This window comes from Melanostigma gelatinosum (assembly GCF_949748355.1).
Source record: "Melanostigma gelatinosum genome assembly, chromosome: 1".
In the NCBI taxonomy this organism is placed as follows: domain Eukaryota; kingdom Metazoa; phylum Chordata; class Actinopteri; order Perciformes; family Zoarcidae; genus Melanostigma; species Melanostigma gelatinosum.
Window position 1 is genome coordinate 21,452,459 of NC_136634.1, and position 19,099 is coordinate 21,471,557.

General features: G+C 44.1%; 1 protein-coding gene across 2 annotated transcripts in view; it reads right to left on the minus strand.

Annotated features, from left to right (window-relative positions):
• LOC306777364 (guanine nucleotide-binding protein G(o) subunit alpha) overlaps positions 1-17,793 on the minus strand; it is an 83,618-nt gene extending 65,825 nt beyond the window's left edge. For both annotated transcript variants that reach the window (XM_079268448.1, XM_079268449.1), the window contains exons 1-2: positions 17,089-17,793; positions 16,384-16,426 (exon numbers count right to left, since the gene is read on the minus strand). In XM_079268448.1, coding sequence (XP_079124574.1) covers positions 16,384-16,426; positions 17,089-17,206 — 161 coding nt within the window. In that variant the 5' untranslated portion in view covers positions 17,207-17,793. The remainder of the gene's footprint in view (positions 1-16,383; positions 16,427-17,088) is intronic.
• Positions 17,794-19,099: the final 1,306 nt, after the last annotated feature.

Genomic DNA, 19,099 nt, shown 5'->3' on the forward strand with positions numbered 1-19,099 from the left:
TTGGTTCGGCACGAACACACAAAGCGTTACGGCCCGATTATAGATCCATAAGCCACAAAGCGGTGAGGTAATAAGTTATTCAAATGAGATCATGTGGACATCGGAGGTGTTCTTGGGATAATACGGGGTCAGGTAAATAAAGGCGGGAGAAAGTTTGAGAAGAATGGGGGCAAGGGGTTAGGAAGAAGATTGGAAGAGGGTTACAACCAAAACACAGAGAGAGCAGACCGGAGGGGGGGGAGGGAGGGGAGGGCCCATAACCAGTAGGCGAAGCTGACATTTAGGCACACGGTGCAAGCAGCAGCCCGTCCTGCTGTTTTAAATGTCATGCACACAAGGACACACCGACAGACAGACTCAAAGGCGGTTAGACAGTTACCCGGGAGGACAGACCGGCAGGAGGAAAGGACAGACGGACGAATCAGACAAAGTCAAACAAGGGAGTTGACGGAGTGACGGGCAGCAAGAACAACAGACGCGACACCACACAAAAAAACAGCTGACTGATACAGACAGACGGATGCAGGTTGGGGCAACATTTTGAGGCAATACAGACTGACAACATCCCCGCACATAAATGAACCCGAGTGAACAAGATCTCTGCTCAGAAAGGACTGAGGATGGAACCTGGCACCTTCTTGAAACACATCTTCCAGCATCTCTATGAAGTCACAGTGCATTTGTCTCTCCTGAAGAGATTAGCCGATGATGGGCGCACCACCCGCTAATCTCTGCGATGAAGGGGGGGGGGGAAATGGTTGTACCTGCTACACAGTCAAGTCATTTGTCTGCATCTTGAAACAAGCGCGCTTTCGGACTCAATACAAATGACGTAATGTCGTAGCTTCTCAGTCGGTACGTCCAGCCCTTTTTAACACACGAGTCAAACAACCCCAATTCAAAACACCCAAAGTAACCCTTTAAAGGAATTATTAACACACATATCTAAAGAAAACTGAAGTTAAAAAAAACAAACACACACACTGCTCCGTCTTAAAAAACATCTAAGCAGTGTGTGTGATGTCATCTGACAAACCATACATTGGTATGCAAGTTCGTGTGTGTGTGTGTGTGTGTGTGTGTGTGTGTGCGTGTGTGTGTGTGTGTGTGTGAGCATGTTTACGTTGTGTGAGTCGATGTATTTGTGGTCTGGAGGACAGCACAGTCCTGGGCAGTGTACGGTTTCAGATCAATCAGGCAGCCTACCAGTCCTATATCAATACAGCAGGCTTCTGTTCACGTCTGTGACTTTCACACAGAGGCCCGAGCACAGATCTACACACTGCAACTAGCACTAAGGATGCACCGAAATATGGGCCGATGCCCGATACCGATGTTTAAAAAATGAACAAACTTGGCCAATAGCCGATGTTTTTGTTTTTTACATTTTTTGATGTTATTTATTCCCGTTTTGTGCCGAGGAAACAAATATCTTCTTCATATTAAAAATTAAATGGCCTGATCTTTTTTTTTAATTGCTTCAAAAGCCTTTTTAGCTGCTATACAACTACTGAAGTCCTTAACGAGGAGAATGTTTCAGTAGGCTACTTACATAGGCTACTTTTTTTGTGAAACATAAATTAAGTTGCATATTACACGGCACGGCACGGCACCCGTCGTCATGACAGTGGCGTCTTATCCGAATCAGCAGCTGATTACTGTTGTCCGGCTCCAACACAACGGTTAGCAGGTGCCAAATTGATGCGACAAAACAGAGAGACAAGACTCGGGCCACTGCCATCTGCGAATGTCACCTTAAATGCGGATACGCTTACGGCAGTCAACAAGGTGAATATCGGTCGACGCCGATGTTCGGTCGATTAATGGCTGCATCCCTACTTCTAATCTGTGTAATGTGCACATCAGGTAATGTCTGTCTATGGATGAATACACACCGTGTCACTCAGAGGTGAAACAAGGACAAAGTCCTAATTGGATGCTGCAGTATCTGCGGAAACAATGCGCTGAGCCGCAGATGCCAAGGAGAAGGGAGACGCGTGTCTAACAGTTACACGAAACTCCAATCAATAAGAACTTTAAAAAATGGAATCAGACTTCTGATGTACCGGTATCTCTATCCTTCCAACATGAGACGTGCGATACGTCAACCTGCTCTCCTCATTTTAGAACAAAGGTGTCGTCCTGAAGAGATAAGCAAGGTGAGCAAGCCCTTCTGTCAGCAGAGAGAGAGAGAGAGAGAGAGAGAGAGAGAGAGAGAGAGAGAGAGAGAGAGAGAACTGTGTGTGTGTGTGTCGGTGTGTGTGTGTGTTTAATTTCCCGTCGCTTTGGCACAATCTGCACAGTGACCTGAAACGTAGTTTAGTTTCACACCGAGACAGACAGATGGACAGCAGGACAAGACATATGGGCAATTTAACCACGGTATCATTCCATGATATGGCGGCCATTCTGGACATACAGCAGGTGTCCCAAGGTGTCCCAAGGTGTATCAAAAAGCAATATTTACATTGACATCATTGTCTTTTTGTGTGAGTGCGTGTGAAACTGTCGAACTGAGGCGAGCCATTTTCTACGAGCAGGAAAGGCTACATCTTTCTGAAGGCGTCTCATGATCAGATGCAATCTGTTTTCATTTTCCAAGCTCTGTGAAGCTCTTCCATCTCCTTTGAGCATTGCATTGTGGGGGAATGGTGTCTGTCAACAACACACTCATTACTTGGTCTGAAGTATTCATACTGTTGGGTTTGAGGATGCGTCATTTTGTCACTTTCCCAGTAAACATGCTCAGTACTCAGGACGTAGCATGGATTTCGGGACACACCTGTGCTTTGGATTTCCTGGTTCCAGAAACTAAAAAAAGCTGGTGAAGCACTAATCACACATGGAGGGGCGGTTTTCATCACTTTATTGGTCGTGGATATTGTTTTTTTCCCTTGGATGGTAAGGTAAAGTGAGGACACACTCTTACAATCACCTGACGCCATTCAGTCATGCGTGTCTCCACCTGGCATCATCGAGCTAAACACAACCACCCTGACGTGTGCGACATAAGTCGATCAATGTGTCGGGAAAGTCAGGAATGTTTGCACTGTGGGGGCAAACGATGCGCATCTCAGCTGATATTAGCTTAAAAAGGCAATAAAGTAATGACAACCACTCTTCATCACCGTCACCTCACGGGACCTGGTGTGAATCAGACAGCGCCGCAAAACCTCCCCTCAGGAGTCCATGTATTTCTACGGTTCACGGCAAAAGCATGCCAACATCGCAGTCCTTTGATGTGTGCCATTCTGCAACAAAATTGCATTTATGATAAATATTTGTATTTAAAAAAACAACATTGAACTCCTCTAAAATGTGGAACTAGTGCCTTTTGGTGGCTCCTGCCATCAGAGCGTTAGACAGACAGATGCTTACAGCAGTGGCATTTACATTTGATCGAATATAAATCCAAACGCTGTACATACACAGCCTTACGGAAGGCCCGTCTCTCTGACAACCGTATACCAAAACTGCTAGATTAAAAAAACAAACATCAACGACACTAAAAGAGAGGATGTTGTAGTCGATGCCAGACTTCTCTCGCTGTATGCGCTTTGGACACAAACGTGACCACACGCACATCATTGTGTCTAACACAACATGGGTGTCTCTCCCCTCTCTGTGTCCCATTATCTTCCACTCTCATATTTTTATCCTCACACCTACTCATGTGAAGAAAAACACAAAGCCGACAAACCACACGGCGCAATTAGGTATCTATTTCTGTTCCTCATTGTTGCTAGCTAACAGTTTGTCCTGACACACACACACACACACACACACACACAGGACCATGTGTGATTGGTTCTTCATCGCTATGCTGTCAAGCCACACACTTTGTGGTCTTTGTCAACAGAGCTCTTAGTGTGACAAAGTGCACGCTGACCAACTCCTGTCAACACTAACGGACAGAGTTACTTACACAACGTACTCTGTGTGTACGTGTGTGTGTGTGTGTGTGTGTGTGCGTGTGTGTGTGTGTGTACGGGAGTGTTAAGAGCAAAGAGTGAAGGAGAAAGAGGGGATACAAATGTGATGTGTGATAATGGGTGTGAGCGAGAGCATGAAAGAGGTGGGAGATAATCAGAAAAAGCTATAAATAGCCAAAGGGGTCAGAAATAAAGCCCCCACCCCGACTGACGCACAAACGCACACAGAAATGGAGGTATCAGCTGCTCCGTCATTTGGCTCCACTCACTTGCGGTCACACCTTGAGGTCAAGCAGTAGCATCCTGAGCACACACACACTCACACACACACACACACACTCTCACACACACACACCTAAAGAACTAAACACAAGCACGTTCACATGCTAACAAACTGTTGTGGTGAACAGGGTAAACCGTATCCCTGCTTAACATAAGCATGTTAGCCCTGTCATTGTGAGCTTGTTAGCATTTAGCTCAAAGGAACGCTCTGTCAAAGTCCAGCCTGCAGAGCCGCTAGTGTGGCCTTTGACTGACTTGTTACCATTTATATTTACTCTTGTGCAAAGTAAGGTTCGTGGTTTTGTCCTGGACACATAATGAGAAAATGGTACAGAATTGATTTGAAAACCAAACACATGGAGAAAGAAGCTGACATACTGGTCTAACAGCAGATGAAATCCTTCTTGTTGTATCCTACAGCATTGGATCGCCACATGTGATGCACTTACAGTTTTGAACAATCTATGAAGAAAAACTCATCGATTTACCTCCACGTTTGTGACCGTTTGCAAATTTGAATACAAGTAAAAAGGGAAGAAAGAGCTCACGTCTTTGAACAAATCTCACTTTTATATCTCATCCTCATCTCGGCACGTATAACGTGGAGAGCCACTGTGACTGGTACTTGTTCAGTTTTTGAGTCCTGGCTCCAGGTTTGGTCATGTGATGATGAGGACTTCTTGTGCCAAGGGACTCGGTCTGCTTCACACTACTTCAGGGGGGATGTTGGGAGCTGCACCACACATGCTTTTAAACCCAGGCGGACAGGAGAACAGAATAATTAAAGTTCCGTATTACATGTGGGAAGACCTCATTAAATCCGTCTGCCATTATCTCTCTGTTTCACTGTCACAAGTTATCTCTATCTGCCTCTCTCCTCTGCCAAGTTCTCTTTCATCTCTTATTCCTGTCTCTCTCTCTCTCTCTCTCTGTATATTGCTTACCTAACATCATACTTGTTCCCCGGCAGTCTCTCCCACTCACTGCCATCTTCTCTTTCTCTCTTTCCTACTCCTCATTCCTAATTATGTCTTCTCCTTTTTAACTCCCCCCCCTCTGCTCCCTTTGCTTTTCCATGTGCAATTAACTATTAATTAAAAAGCACAGCGATGCACCCTTCCTCCCTCCCCACTGACTGATTTCTACAGGGAAACATAGGTGCACACACACACACACACACCCCACCTGCACACAGGTGCTCACCTGGCAAAGTTTAGTTTGACAGTTGCAGAGAGTGCAGTGCCATAACCGTTGCCTAATTAACAGTCGGTAAAAGCTGCACAAAGAATCACGCCCAAAACCTTGCGCCGAAGCTTCGCAAACCCAGTTATTATTTGTGGGATTTTTATATTATATAAATATTTATATGCAAAGTACAGTCAAAATCTTTTTTTCTTGGTCAGGAAACCAGACAGCAGCATTGGTCACCGCGCTGTACCTTTGAAACCAAAGGGCTACGCTTGTTAACAGTTCATGCCCTTTGCAGATACTCCCATCACAAATCAATTATCATGAGTTTAAGTATTCTTGTTAGCCGCGCGTGACGATACAGCTGCTGACCATATGTTGAACTACTTTGTAAGTGTGGCTCACCCCCTCACACCACTATGCTTTAACAGCCGGGTGTGTACAGGTCAGCTTGGATGTTGGCCTCTTTGACTGCTTATTCTAAAAACAGTAGAATTCAGCAAAAACAATCAATAATCCTCTCAGATGAAGATAAACCAACTACGAGCAACATTTCTTTCCTCTACCACCGTTAAGCATACTTCTTTCCTTGGTCTGTGTTCTGGGGATTTGGTCTCCTTATTAAACTGCTACAATGCACTGTTTGTGTTTTATAATTGCTTTTAATAAAATCCAGGCCATTTGTTGACCTAAGATCCCATTGGTTTTTAAATTGACCGGTGCTGACAGATATTTGCAACATTTTGGCAACAACCATATTGTTGTAGTCTCTGTCGAGAGTAGATTTCAAAAGGATAATAATACATAAATATATCACATGTGAAATGCAGAAAACCCGATAGCCATTAAAATGCAACTACAAACATAGTGCATAGATTTCAGTTAGCATTACCGAAAAGAAGGCGTGCATTAAGTGATGTAAAAGACATGGTGACTATTGTTCTGCATTTCCCAGTTGACGGTAGGATTATGGGAAGTGGTTGCTCCGGGAGCAGTTGATAACATCCACAGTGAAGCCTGTATAAGTCAACATGTGCTCTGTTACAGGCAATTTGAGTCATTGGCAGATTGATATCTGACTGTGGAAGGAATGAGACGGACAGGGAGAGAGAGGCAGAGTGGAGCGGACCTCGCGTTTAATCACGTCGTCCCACATACAACGTTGAAATGTGATGATTCAGTTCTCCTGTCTTCCCCTGTGTCAATATTAATGACTTACTTTGAGCGGATTCAAGGAGAGTCCAGTCATCTAGTGGAGACAAACCAACGGAACCTTCCTTTGTCTCATTAGTGGAGATGAAGGTATTTCAACTAAACACCAGCATGCTAGCATTGTTACTGTGAAGGTGTTGCCATTCTAGCATTAGCAGGTCTGTGGTACTCTATTCTGTTCTATTTTATTCGATGTTGTGAGTGATACAAAAAGATCAAGACGTTAATCAACCCAACTACTTCCTGTGTTCACAAAATACCAAAAGGAATTGGAAAAATCAATTCTAATAAGACGGTTTTCTAGATTTACAGAGTGGCCAGAAAAATACAAACACCTGTATGATGCAATGCGAAGCAATGCAATCGCCCTACTTTCTTAATGTTTAGTTTCTGTTCAAGTATAATTTCAGCTGCTTGTGTGTTGACTCAGTCCTGAGGCTGTACTTTGTGGTGGTGTTGTATCAGACAGCATTATGCTAAAATTAGTTTATTCTTAATAATTTGTATGATTTGCATACTGGAGGGGACAAACAAAGCAAAACCCTACATCCAATATAACGCAATCCACTACAACGTTACAAATACAGCAAAAAAAATTACTGAATCAGCCTGTCTTTGACAAGGCGTCACAAAAATCACACGTATTTATTCCTGCACATCTCTGTTCGCACTTGGGTGTTGTAGGAAATTTGGGTTTAGAAGTGTGTTTTAAGAAATTATAATAGAAGTGATTAATAATTCATAATAAAGAAATCATAATTTGAAGTGTTTTGGAAATACATAATTAGAATAATCATAATTGTAGAAGTGTTTTAGGATTTGTAGTTAGAAGTGTATCTTAGTAGAATTTGTAGCACCTTCATATCTATGTGAAGCTTTTGCCAAAAGTTGCAAATTCTTATCTTTTATATAGAATGTTTATCATAAAAGGGTTAAGCCATAAAAGACAGTCATTGAATGTATTTAGAGTAAGCCTTAGGGACAGAGAGATTTCTAGACAGGCAATTACAGATCACACCTGTGCAAGGGTCCTGCGAGGAGGAGGAGACTGTTTAAGATAGCCAATGGGAAACAGGAAGGACAAAAGGGGGGGGGGGTGTTTCAAACTGAATGAGGAAGGGTTTCGGAAAGTTGTCCACTCTCTTCTTGCTGTGCGCCCAGCATGGAAACATGTGTTTCTAGGCTGGGTTGCTAGTAAATAGCTTTTCCGCGGATCATGTTATATTTTATATTCTGTTAGTAGTGTACTTCATTGTGCAATTGTATTAGCTTCAGTAGGATTCAATTATTTTTAATTGTAAACCAGTTTTTGCTAGATTTATTAAGAAGCGACGCTACTGTAAACTTCAGTACCGCGTGCTCTCCGGCCTTCACTCTCTGTGGGGAAGATTCAAGCCTCCACAGTGTGACACAAACAAAGAAATAAAAACATGCTTTCAACAATCGACTCTTCTACTACAAACTCAGCCACAGTCCCCATCAGCTGACTTTATATCAGCTGAGTGGGGTCACTGGAACAAGACTCCTTTGTCTCACAGCGCACTCAACTGACATGAAATCTTCCAAATAGGCCTAACACAAAAAGAAAACATTCACACAACCACATCAACAGAATGAACAAAAACAGCATAAACCGGAAAAAAAAACACTCAATTGCATATACGTGTACAAGCGCGCACACACACACACACACACACACACAAGACCTTTGTTTTTTGTGAGAAGCCCTGATTAGCGCGCGGACCACACACACACACACACACACACACACACACACATTGAACTGGTCTGACTCAACTGTGCAGACCAAGAAAGAGAGCAGACGTGGCTTAGAGCAGCGGCTCCCGAACCTTTTAGGCCACATCCCCCTCTCTACATCCCAGCAGGTTGAAGCACCCCCCCCCCCAATCCCCCACACCTTCAACAAACAAACAAACTGCAAAGTCTCCCATTCATAGCCGCCATTAAAAAGGCATCAAGTTTAATCATGCACAAATTGTTAGAAGAACAAACGTGTAAACCATCCCTGCTTCACCTTTTCAGACCATTTTACCTTTAGAAGCTATGCTACTAGTGATGGAGTCCTGTTCCTCTTCTCACAGAACTAAAAACTACACTTGACACACTTATTCAGAAAGTAAAGTGTATCAGACCATCTAGATAGCAGCTGGCAACCTACATTTGCATCCTCACTGGCTTGCACCACACACATGAGCATAGAAGGATGTGAGCCACTGCAACTCAAGCAGACGAGACATTCAACTAATGTCACGGTAAAGAAACGGTATGGTCCACTTCAGGGTGACAAGATTCATATTAAGACTGTGGGAAATACATAGTAATATTTATGATTGCAGGTAAGAAGGATATAGAGTGGTCTCGTGTGACGTCACAGTTTAGCTGTCGGCCATGTTGGAGTACACACAAAGCCACTGGCATGCACGGCTGAGTCGCATAACCTATCGGTGGTGAACTTTTGTGCTGTCTTTGGTTGTGGCAGCAGAGCTGATAGAGACAAGAAATCATTCTTTCGTTTGCCAGCGGTCATTACACATCAAGGAAATGACACGAAGGAGCTATCCAAGCGACGTCGCGAGAAATGGCTGTCACGCATCTCTCGAGATATAAAGGAATGGAATTTGGCGTACACTAGAGTATGTGCGGATCACTTTATAAGTGGTCAGTGATTTTATTTACTAATTCGTTTGTGAACAGTATTTAATAAAGGAAATATAAATTAAACTTGGACATGAGAAGGTTACCGAAGCTTCATCGGCCCGTGACAGCAGTCGGTACCAGAGACGTGTCGAGCGTGTACAACAGGCGAAACACAGAGATGCAGCCTCAGCATTGCTTGATATGAGTTTAACGTCAGATCAGATATATATATATATGTGTGTGTGTGGGCGGGGGTGAAGTTAGGAGTTAGTTGAAAGTGAATTCCTACACACACGCACACAATGACATGCATGTACAATGTAAACAAACACACGTGTCTGTTTGCGCTGAGTAAACATTGAATATTGCTAAATATCGGACCAGATCTGTATATATTTACCCTCCCAATGACGAGATGAGAATTCTCGACGACCGTTGCTTTGACGTCTCGGACCCATCCACTGACAAACTGATTATAAGCGTCGAGCCCTTTGTAGCACTCCAACTCGTCTTTCGTGTAAGGACTGGGGGTGTTCACGAGATACGTGTAGATGTTGGCGTAGTTTACCGATGGAAGATAAGTAGGATCGGCACTGAAACGATCTGCACTCATCGTATAGGGATCCAAGTTACCAATAACCTTCAATTTGGCCAGGTAGCGAACCTTTGATGCACTATCCAGTGATTCAAAGTATGGTATTTTCGCCGCACTTCCTTGTTTACTCGCCGCCATGTAGGATGTGTATGTACTCCAACATGGCGGACAGACCTCGTAACTAAGGAGATCGTGACGTAGGTGAGACCACTCTATACGTTTCATCCCCCAGAAGACTAGTGTAGAAGAGAAGAGTGGAAGTTTCTTAATTTGTGTTAGAGTGTACGTGTGTCTAATGCTGTGTTCGCAGCGGGGCCAGCTACATCGTCGGCATCCTCAAACTTTCGTTAACGTAGATTTATGTCGATAAAGGGGAACTGGCTAACTGTCATTTGTTTTAGATGGAACGGAAGAGGGTGAAACCAAAACATATGATTGGTTGACACTTCACAGAGTTATTGGAGCACTGAAAATAAATGTTGCAGCTCCACATGGCCGCCACGCAACGACAAGTGTCGGGCGTCAGTTAGTAGCTTGTGTCACCGGCTCCCATTGAAAATCGGCTTGTAGAATGACGCCGTGTCGCTCGTAGTGTGAACTGCTGCCTATTTACAAAATGCAAAAGAGGATTCAAACACGCATTACACACACTGTTACCAAAGACTGCTTGTTCACACACACACACACACACAGCTATCATGAGATGTTGCTCTGCTGTTATTTCACAACTCACTGAGGCAGCCAATCAAATCATTCTGGCAATGAGCACGCCCAGGGCTATGTTTAACCAATGAAGGATGACTATCTGGCTGACGGACTGTTTCAGATGGCCAGTTACATGTCTCTTCAAGCAACACTTGAGTTGGTGCCAACATGAGCCAACACCCACCCCCCCCCCCCCCCCCGCTTGCCCTTCCCCTCTCTTCCTTTTTCTTTTTTTGCTCTTGATTTTCTCTCCTTGTCTCTCCCTCCCAGGAAGAGGAGGGTAATAATTATCGAGGATAACAGAGTCCAGCAGAGGAGTACCCTTTGCACCCTGACAACCATGTCCTCGCCTCCCTTTGTCACTTCCTCCAGCTTGTTTAATAAGTGAGAATATGTTCTTTCACTTGCCACTCTCTCTCTCTCTCTCTCTCTCTCTAGCACAAAATGGCTTCGCTTCCCTCCCCTTCCCTCCCCAGCCTCATTCACACATCCTCCCTTCACCCTTTTCTCTCTCATCCTGTTTTTTTTTCACACTCCAACATCACTTTACCCTTTGAAAAAAACAAACAATAATTTTCCCTCCCCGGTTGCTTCTGTAATTCTCCTTTAATAACAATTCCTATCTTCTCCAGGTCAGTCCTTTCAATGTCCACTTACAGACTGCTCCTCTCTTTCTGTGCACCGGGCATTTTCCTTCATTTAAACTCCACCTTCCTCCCCTTCATCTTCCTCTTCTGAGGCTTACACCTAATTATCTCCTGTTCTAAAGAAACCACTCTCTCTCACACACACACGGGAAACAGCCTGTGGGAAGCGGTGAGGGACGGACAGCGTTTGTTCTCCCTTCGGCCAGTCGCCTCCGATCATGTCAGCACACACACACACACACACACACACACACTGTGAGAGCAAGCCAGAGACGAAGAAAAGGAGGAAGAGAGAGGGTGTGAAGCTGTGTATATTGTACACAAAGCGACTGACTGGCTGAATGAGGATTGGATACATTTCTTATTTTGAACAACTTGTCCAGGTGCTTTAGCCTCGTTATCTGGGCTACAATGAACAAATGAGGAGGTCTTTAAAAAGCGGAGGCGTCTCCAGTGCCGACACTGCAGACAGTCTCAGCATAAATAAACAAGGATGATGGTTTGTGTTGTTAAACTTCAAATCAACATTGAGGCCATCTCTATCGCTGCTGTTCAGCACCTGTGAACATAAGAGGATACGGTGAAGGCAGTTTACAGTTTATATACCGTACTTTTACACGGGGTTGTAAACTGTTAATGATTGAAAAATAATTTACCTGGAGATTTAATCAGGTCTGAAAAGATTTCATGGCACGACTCCTCCGGCTATCGGGTGGCCACGGAGAAGACTCGCCGTGCTTCACTTTGTCAAAGCGCCTCGATCTCTCTGCAGTCACTTTGCTCAATATGTAGTTTACACACATATTCAGAGGAAATAGGACGGATAAGGAATATCAGTTGATGTGCTTTTAAGGGGGTACTCTAACTCAATCAAAGCAGAGGCCGAGATATCAATATCAAGCTCAAGCTCGATGGCGTCTTTCATTACACTTGTCTTTCACACACACAATGCCCCAGGCACTACGATCTCTAATCTTTTCCCCCCAAAGTTTTAGGCCGTGCCAACCGGTGGCCTCCCTGCTTCTGCTCGATTATATGACAGTATTACAACATTACATTATTTTCCTCACACACAGCGAGCACTGCTGGAGAGGTCAGTTTGCCAGCTGGGCAACGAGAAAACCTTTGCACACGTTTAAGCACACACACAGGCACCATAAACAGATGGTGTCACACATACACACACTTCTATGTACAAGATAGAGATATGTTGTTCACACTTGACCAAGTCCTTTGGTTTGCTGGCCTAAATATTACACTCACTGACAGGCGATCATATACACAAACATACACAAGCCAGTCGTTCACACCATTCTAGCAAATCCTTTCCCTTTAAATTACAAATTGTCCATGAACAACTATAATCCACTCTCAGTTCTCTTGCTCACACACACACACACACAATAAACGTACCTGTGCTCACCTCAGAGACGTTATCATTGCTTTGTTACGAGTTACTGTCACTCAGTGGTTGCATCATCTGACAAAGCAATAATCTGTGTTTCAAAAGGAGAGTTTTGGAAGACAAGTGTGCTGCCTGGTAAATAATTTCAACCAAAGCACTTTTCAAAAGTACTTTCTAGACGTGAACTTACAGAACATGGACTGAAAACTGGAAGTCTGTAAGGTGGGCACATGTTGCGGTAGTTTTTTTCCACTGTTTTGTACAAGCAGCAATAAACTTATTTTCACTGACTGAGATCACGTGCACACACACCGCAGCTCAATATACACACCGTAGAATACAAATCCAATCCCCCCCCCACACACACACACACACACACACACACACAATTGGTCACTTCAGCACACCACAGATGTTCAAAGCACTGTGAAAAAGAAAAAGCAGTGAGGGCTTTCTGCTCCTCTGATGCAGTTTGGGAAATAGCAGAGCGTCTCTGAGCAGGAGCGTGAAGGCTTCCCTCACAGGGCGCTGTCCACCGCTAGAAAAGTAGCTCCTCTCTCTCCACAACATCACAATCCCTTCCTATGGAAATCAGGGTTTCCAGTAGAAGAGTCGGTAGGCCAAGTGTCTTTTGTTTGTTTGTTGTTGGTGGTTTTTTTGGGGGCGGGGCACTTGTCCACCTTAAGCAAGCCTGAGCCAAAGTTATTTAGTAGCTCAGCCCCCTTCACTTTGATAGGCAGGTAGCAAGCAAGACACGGAAACGTGCCTTGGGTCTCGAGGAGTTAGCATAATAGCCTAAACCGTACACACGTGGCGCTGCTATGCTCACGGCTACAATGCCACGGCTAACTTAACGGGCTCGCTCTCCCTCTCTTACCGACATTAAGCACACAACCTACGCCCCTTAAAAGGAGTTTGCTTCTTGTACAACACATTTTCGTTGAAAAACACCTTCAACATACAGAATTCCCCGATGCTTAGGCCCGGCAGGTGAGGGTTAGTTACTCCCAAGCGTACACAATTTGGATTCTAATGCCAACGCTCAAGCAGTTATTCCAGTCCGGAAGAAATCTCGAAGACAGAAAAGTGGTCCTTCTACATCACGTTAGCAGTTAGAAAATGTCTGCCTGGTGAAAAGCTTCCGACAATGCCACAACAAATAATTCATGGTCAGTGCACCTCATCAATCACCTCCTCGGGGTGACATTGTATCACGTTGCTTTTTATCTGGGAGGTGAAGGTGGCCACTGAGAAGCATGCAAAGCATTTAACAACAAAGAGAATGTCTTTTTCATACACGCTTAACAGGGCAATGTTCGTCTGCTAGATGCAAATTCATCAACTCGTGCAAAAGAAAACATAACAAAAGCTTGTCGGCTGCAAGCAGACAACAAAAACAGAGAGGGTGGCTGGAATGATAGAAAGTAGTCAGCATGGGGCGAACCATCTGAAAAGACACGGGCTCTCTTTCCGTCAATAAATATGGTAAATTTAATTGAATAGTATTCATGTTATGCAGCTATACAATGGGCATTTGGTGTAACAATGAGTGTAAAGCAGCAATAACCTAACAGTTCACCTCCTATTCTCTTTTTTTAAGCCTTTATTAAACCAGGTTTGTCCCGTTGAGATCAAAGAGCTCTTTTGTAAAGGAGACCTGGAACAGCATCCTATAATATCTGCCACATTTGTAAAATAGGCTTTCCGCCTATATGGACCAACACAGCAGCAACATTAATATTCATTTACGTCACTCCAAGTTACATAAATGTGAGATTTCCGACAGTGAAATGAAATCAATGAATTCAGTTTGCTCCAAAAAGGTATTGGCCTACTTTGTACTCCAATGAACCCACCGGGAGCGTTTGTCAGTCGGTGTGCAGAAAGTGCTGCTGGGATGACCATTAACAGCTGACGAGCAGGCTCATCTGGATCCACTGAATCACGTCCGCATGTGATATGTCACCGTACGACCGCAACCAAAGCCTGTTATCAGCTAAATCGCACTCGGGTGTCTGTGAAAATGAGGATATCAGAGGATATCGAAGAGAATCCATATGTCACACAAATGGATTACGGATCAAATGATAGAGGGGGGGCTTAAAAAAAAGGACTACAGTGAATCCTGTAGATTTATTATAGGATTATTGCAGTGATGTAGCAAATACAAAAAGTACCATTGAAGTGTGATATGGCTGCAAGAAATGCTGCCCCTATAGGAAACACTATTATATGGACATAATGATACCGCAGGAGAGAAAAAAAAGACAGCAGAGAGTTTAGTGACTTCATTAAAGCTAAGTACCACAGGTACACATTGAGTCCCTACAGGGGTGAAAGAGGAGCACTGTGGTGGGACTTTGTGAGCGCTACATGAGACTGACCCCTGGTTAGTCAGCAGGCCTTGACACATATTTACACAGCTAACGGGCTACACGGTATTTACATTAAGGTGGCAACTAATGGTGCCATAACACAGCAGCTCTTTCATGTTTTGGGTTAAAAAATATTAAGGCTGCAAATAGTGATTTTTTTTTAATTATTATTATTTTTTCAATTGATTGACTTCTCAGTTAATAGAATTTAAGAAAAATGCTCGTTACAATTTCCTAAAGCCCAAGCTGACATCGAGAAAAATCTCAATGCCAGGTGTCTTGTTTTTTGCGACAAATAAGACATTCAGTGGACAATTATATGAAAAAGAGAAACATAGAAAATTCTCACATTTGAGAAGCTGGAGCCAAGACGAATTTTTTGGCATTTTTGCTCGAAAAAAATGACATAAAGCACAAGTGTGTAGGATTTAGTGGCATCAAACAGTGAGGTTAGAACCAAAAAAAACTGAATGCCTCTCCGCTCACTCCCTTTCAAAACGTGTTGGAAAACTACGGTGGCCTACAGGGAACGCGAAAAGGCTCTCTCCAGAGTCAGCGTTTGGTTTGTCCGTTCTGGGCTACTGTAGAGACACGGCGGCGCAACATAGCGGACTACGTCGAAGAAGACCTGCTCCCTGTGTAGATATGAAGGGCTCATTCTAAGCTCATGAAAACACAAAACAATTCTTAATTTCAGGTGATTATACACATTAAAAAAATGATGAATATTATATTCCCACTCTAAATCCTAAACACTGCTCCCTTTAACGATCTAATCTCTATGAATATACTGTACAGTAATGCTGTAGCATAGCAGAAGTAAGACATGCTCATTCAAACTCACTGTTAGTTCTGTACAGAGCAGTAGTCACTCAGTTGGGAATATTATCATACATGTTTGTTAAAGTAGGTCAGGTGAACGATATTGTCTCATAAACTACCCTACAATACTCAATAAATAATAATAACAATACGAAAACAAATAGTGTGCGAGTACAACTAAATAGTGAGAATAACTCAGACTCTAATTTGCCGCACCTCAAATCTGATCCATTCAATGAAAGAAAGCTTGAAGCAACCATCTCAGTAGATGTTACTTCTAATATTACTGGACTGGAGTGAAGATGAGTGTATCGACAACGACAGAGTCTATCTGCATGAAACATATGCTAGAATAATCCATATAATATGTATATGCTTCCCCACCATGCATACAACCAGTCCAGTAAATCACTGCATAAGTGTATACTAGTGTGTGTGTGTGTGTGTGTGTGTGTGTGTGTGTGTGTGTGTGTGTGAGAGAGAGAGAGAGACAGCAAGAAAGAGAGACAGAGGGACACACGTCCACTCTATAGTTATTATACCGTGCTTATTAGAGACTTACTTCATCTGTTTGACGATGGTGCTTTTCCCTGACTCTCCAGCCCCTGAGGGATAAGAGACAAGAAGACAATGTAAACAGGGGGTGTGTGTGTGTGCGTGTGTGCGTGCGTGCGTGCGTGCGTGCGTGCGTGCGTGTGTGTGTGTGTGTGTGTGTGTGTGTAAGAGAGCAAGATGGAGATTGAGTAAGAGAGAGAGAGAGAATCAGCCTCTTAAAACCATAAGTGAATACAGACAGCAGCAGCTGGGTGGAGATTAAAAAATAAATGGAGAAAGTGGCTGCACCCTTTCCTCCCGAACATCCTTTTTTTAAATTCCCATCAATCTTCCAGTTTAATCAGTCAAACAGATGACAGTGTAAAATACAAACGTACACTGATGTAGTTCCCACCTTTTCTCTACATATTGACTGGTTCTGCAGACATTTCCCCCACCTGGCATATCTTTGATGGATAAAACCTTATTACAGCAGGTGGCTTCAAAGTGATGTAATGAGAGGGCAGGGTGCGTTTGGGAGGCAGAAATAAAGCAAATCAATCGTTTGGTTTTTGCTCATATCGTTGTTGTTTTTAGCTTATGACGGACGTCATGTTTTTTTTTGCATCTATTTCCACCATTATGATCATCTTGTACCAAACGCCCACCCCCTCACACCACACCTCTCTGCGTGGCCCTGCGGGCCCTGCGGGCGGCAGCTGGACTCTCTTACCGAGCAGCAGCAGCTTAACATCTTTGGCCGCGGTGACACCGTCATCCTTCAGGTTCTTCTCGATGGCTTTGCTCCGATCCAGAGCCGCCCTCTCCTCTGCGCTCAGAGTACATCCCATGGTTAGAGAACACAGCTTGATAGCTAAACCGATTACCGGGACCCACGGAAGAAAAGAAAAAAACGACACTTGTGCGTGGAACCAAAGCTGGTTGCAAATCTTTTTTTTTCTTCTGTCTTGGTTAATTTCCTCCTTTTGTGAGCTCTGCCTTCGATCCCTCTTCCTCTGGCTCTCTGGGCAGCTCCCTCTCTCGCGCTCTCAAACCGGGGGTACGGCACCGTTAACGCATTTAAAATCAAGGATCCTCTCGGTTTGATCCACAGCGCAAACGCAACTCGTTGCAGCCACTGCAGTTGGTCCGTTTCTCAAGCGTGGCCTCGGTAGTGGTCCGTCCGTCCGTCCTTCGTCTCTCTTCTGTTTTTTTTGTGTCGGTAAATCACGGTAACGGTTCTCTTCCTCTCCACTCGTGGACAGTAGGTCGTGTGTTACTTGGCGGCGGTGAGCAGCGCTCGCATCGTTTGATTCCAGCACGACGTTCTCACCGCGGCTCACAGTGGCTCTTCCTCCGTTTGGCTCCTCCGAGGCGGGCGGCGGGGACTCGCTCTGTGGCTCTCTACTGCCTCCCGGTAGCTCCAGCAGGGGCTCGGTCGTTCGTTAGTTCATTCGTTCAATTGCAGGTTGCTGACGTCAGAACAGTAAAAAAAAAAAAAAAAAGCAGAAGTGGGGGAGAGAGGGAGAGAGGGAGAGCGTCTATACTCCCAGTAGCGCGGCCTGGTGGTGCCCTGACAGCAGCCAAGTTCCACACAGGCTTTCACAGTCACAGGAGGATTTAAAGAAATAAAACCCCTTTGCCTCAAAACTGAGAGTGCTCAAGAAATATCAGATGTCATAGAACTGTCATAGACTCACCGAACCAAGAAAGTCAAGACTTTGGCTAATTTCAGCAAACATATCTGTGAAGCCATGAGCAGTGATCTTCCGTCAGCGCGTTCTTTTTGAAGCGTGAATATATTTGCCAGAAGTGAAAAGCAAACGTAAGGCTATAAGAGAACTACACCTCGGTCACGTGACCTCAAGTCACCACCACTGAGCTAAACATTTGGAGATTTCATTGTTGGCATGTAAGCTTTGGAATTTAGGACACATGGTAACGGTTATTCTGAAAATGTTTTGGTTCCTCATTTTTCATACTTATTAGCCATGTTAGCAGCATAGGTAAGGCCATGTCAGACGGTTCAACTCTTTGGTCCAGACAGAAATATCTCAATTTGTTTGCATTGCCATGAAATTAGTTACAGACATTCAAAACATGTCCCTGAGTTTTCCTCTTGTGTCACCACGAGCTCAATGCTTTTGGTTTGAGGCAAATGGCTGTTGCAAAAGCTGCCATTCACATCAGCTTTAGCTGTACTTTGTGTTGAGCGGTAATTATCAAACTTAAGCATGCTGACACGCCGAGCTATGATGAATGGATAAACTGTGTTGCCTACCTGCTAAGCATCAACATGTAAGCATTAGCATAGCATAACATATTAGTATGACGGTCAGTTCATCTTTTGCATAATTTATGACCTGACGGCAGAGGAATGAGTTTTTTATGACTGTGTATATTCAGTCGATGGTTCATTTATGGCCAAAACATTTAGTTTGAACCAGCAAGCGGACAGATGTTTGCTGGTTTATTCAGCAAATGTACAAATATCGAGTTGTACCGAGTTGAGCAATTCACCCCAAATTGTTGAACTCGTTTTTGAGCACTCCACTCTGCAGGTCTGTGCAGCTTTCAGTTGAATATGTTGTGTTTCTGGCCCACTCATAGGCTGTTGGGTGGCGCGTCAGGGCTCACATCTGCCCCCACATATGAAACCCAAGACAGACGTTTCCTGCAAACACACTCACACAAGCTGAGCATATAGCTGCCCTACCTGGAGGACCTGCAAGAACAGCCAGTGA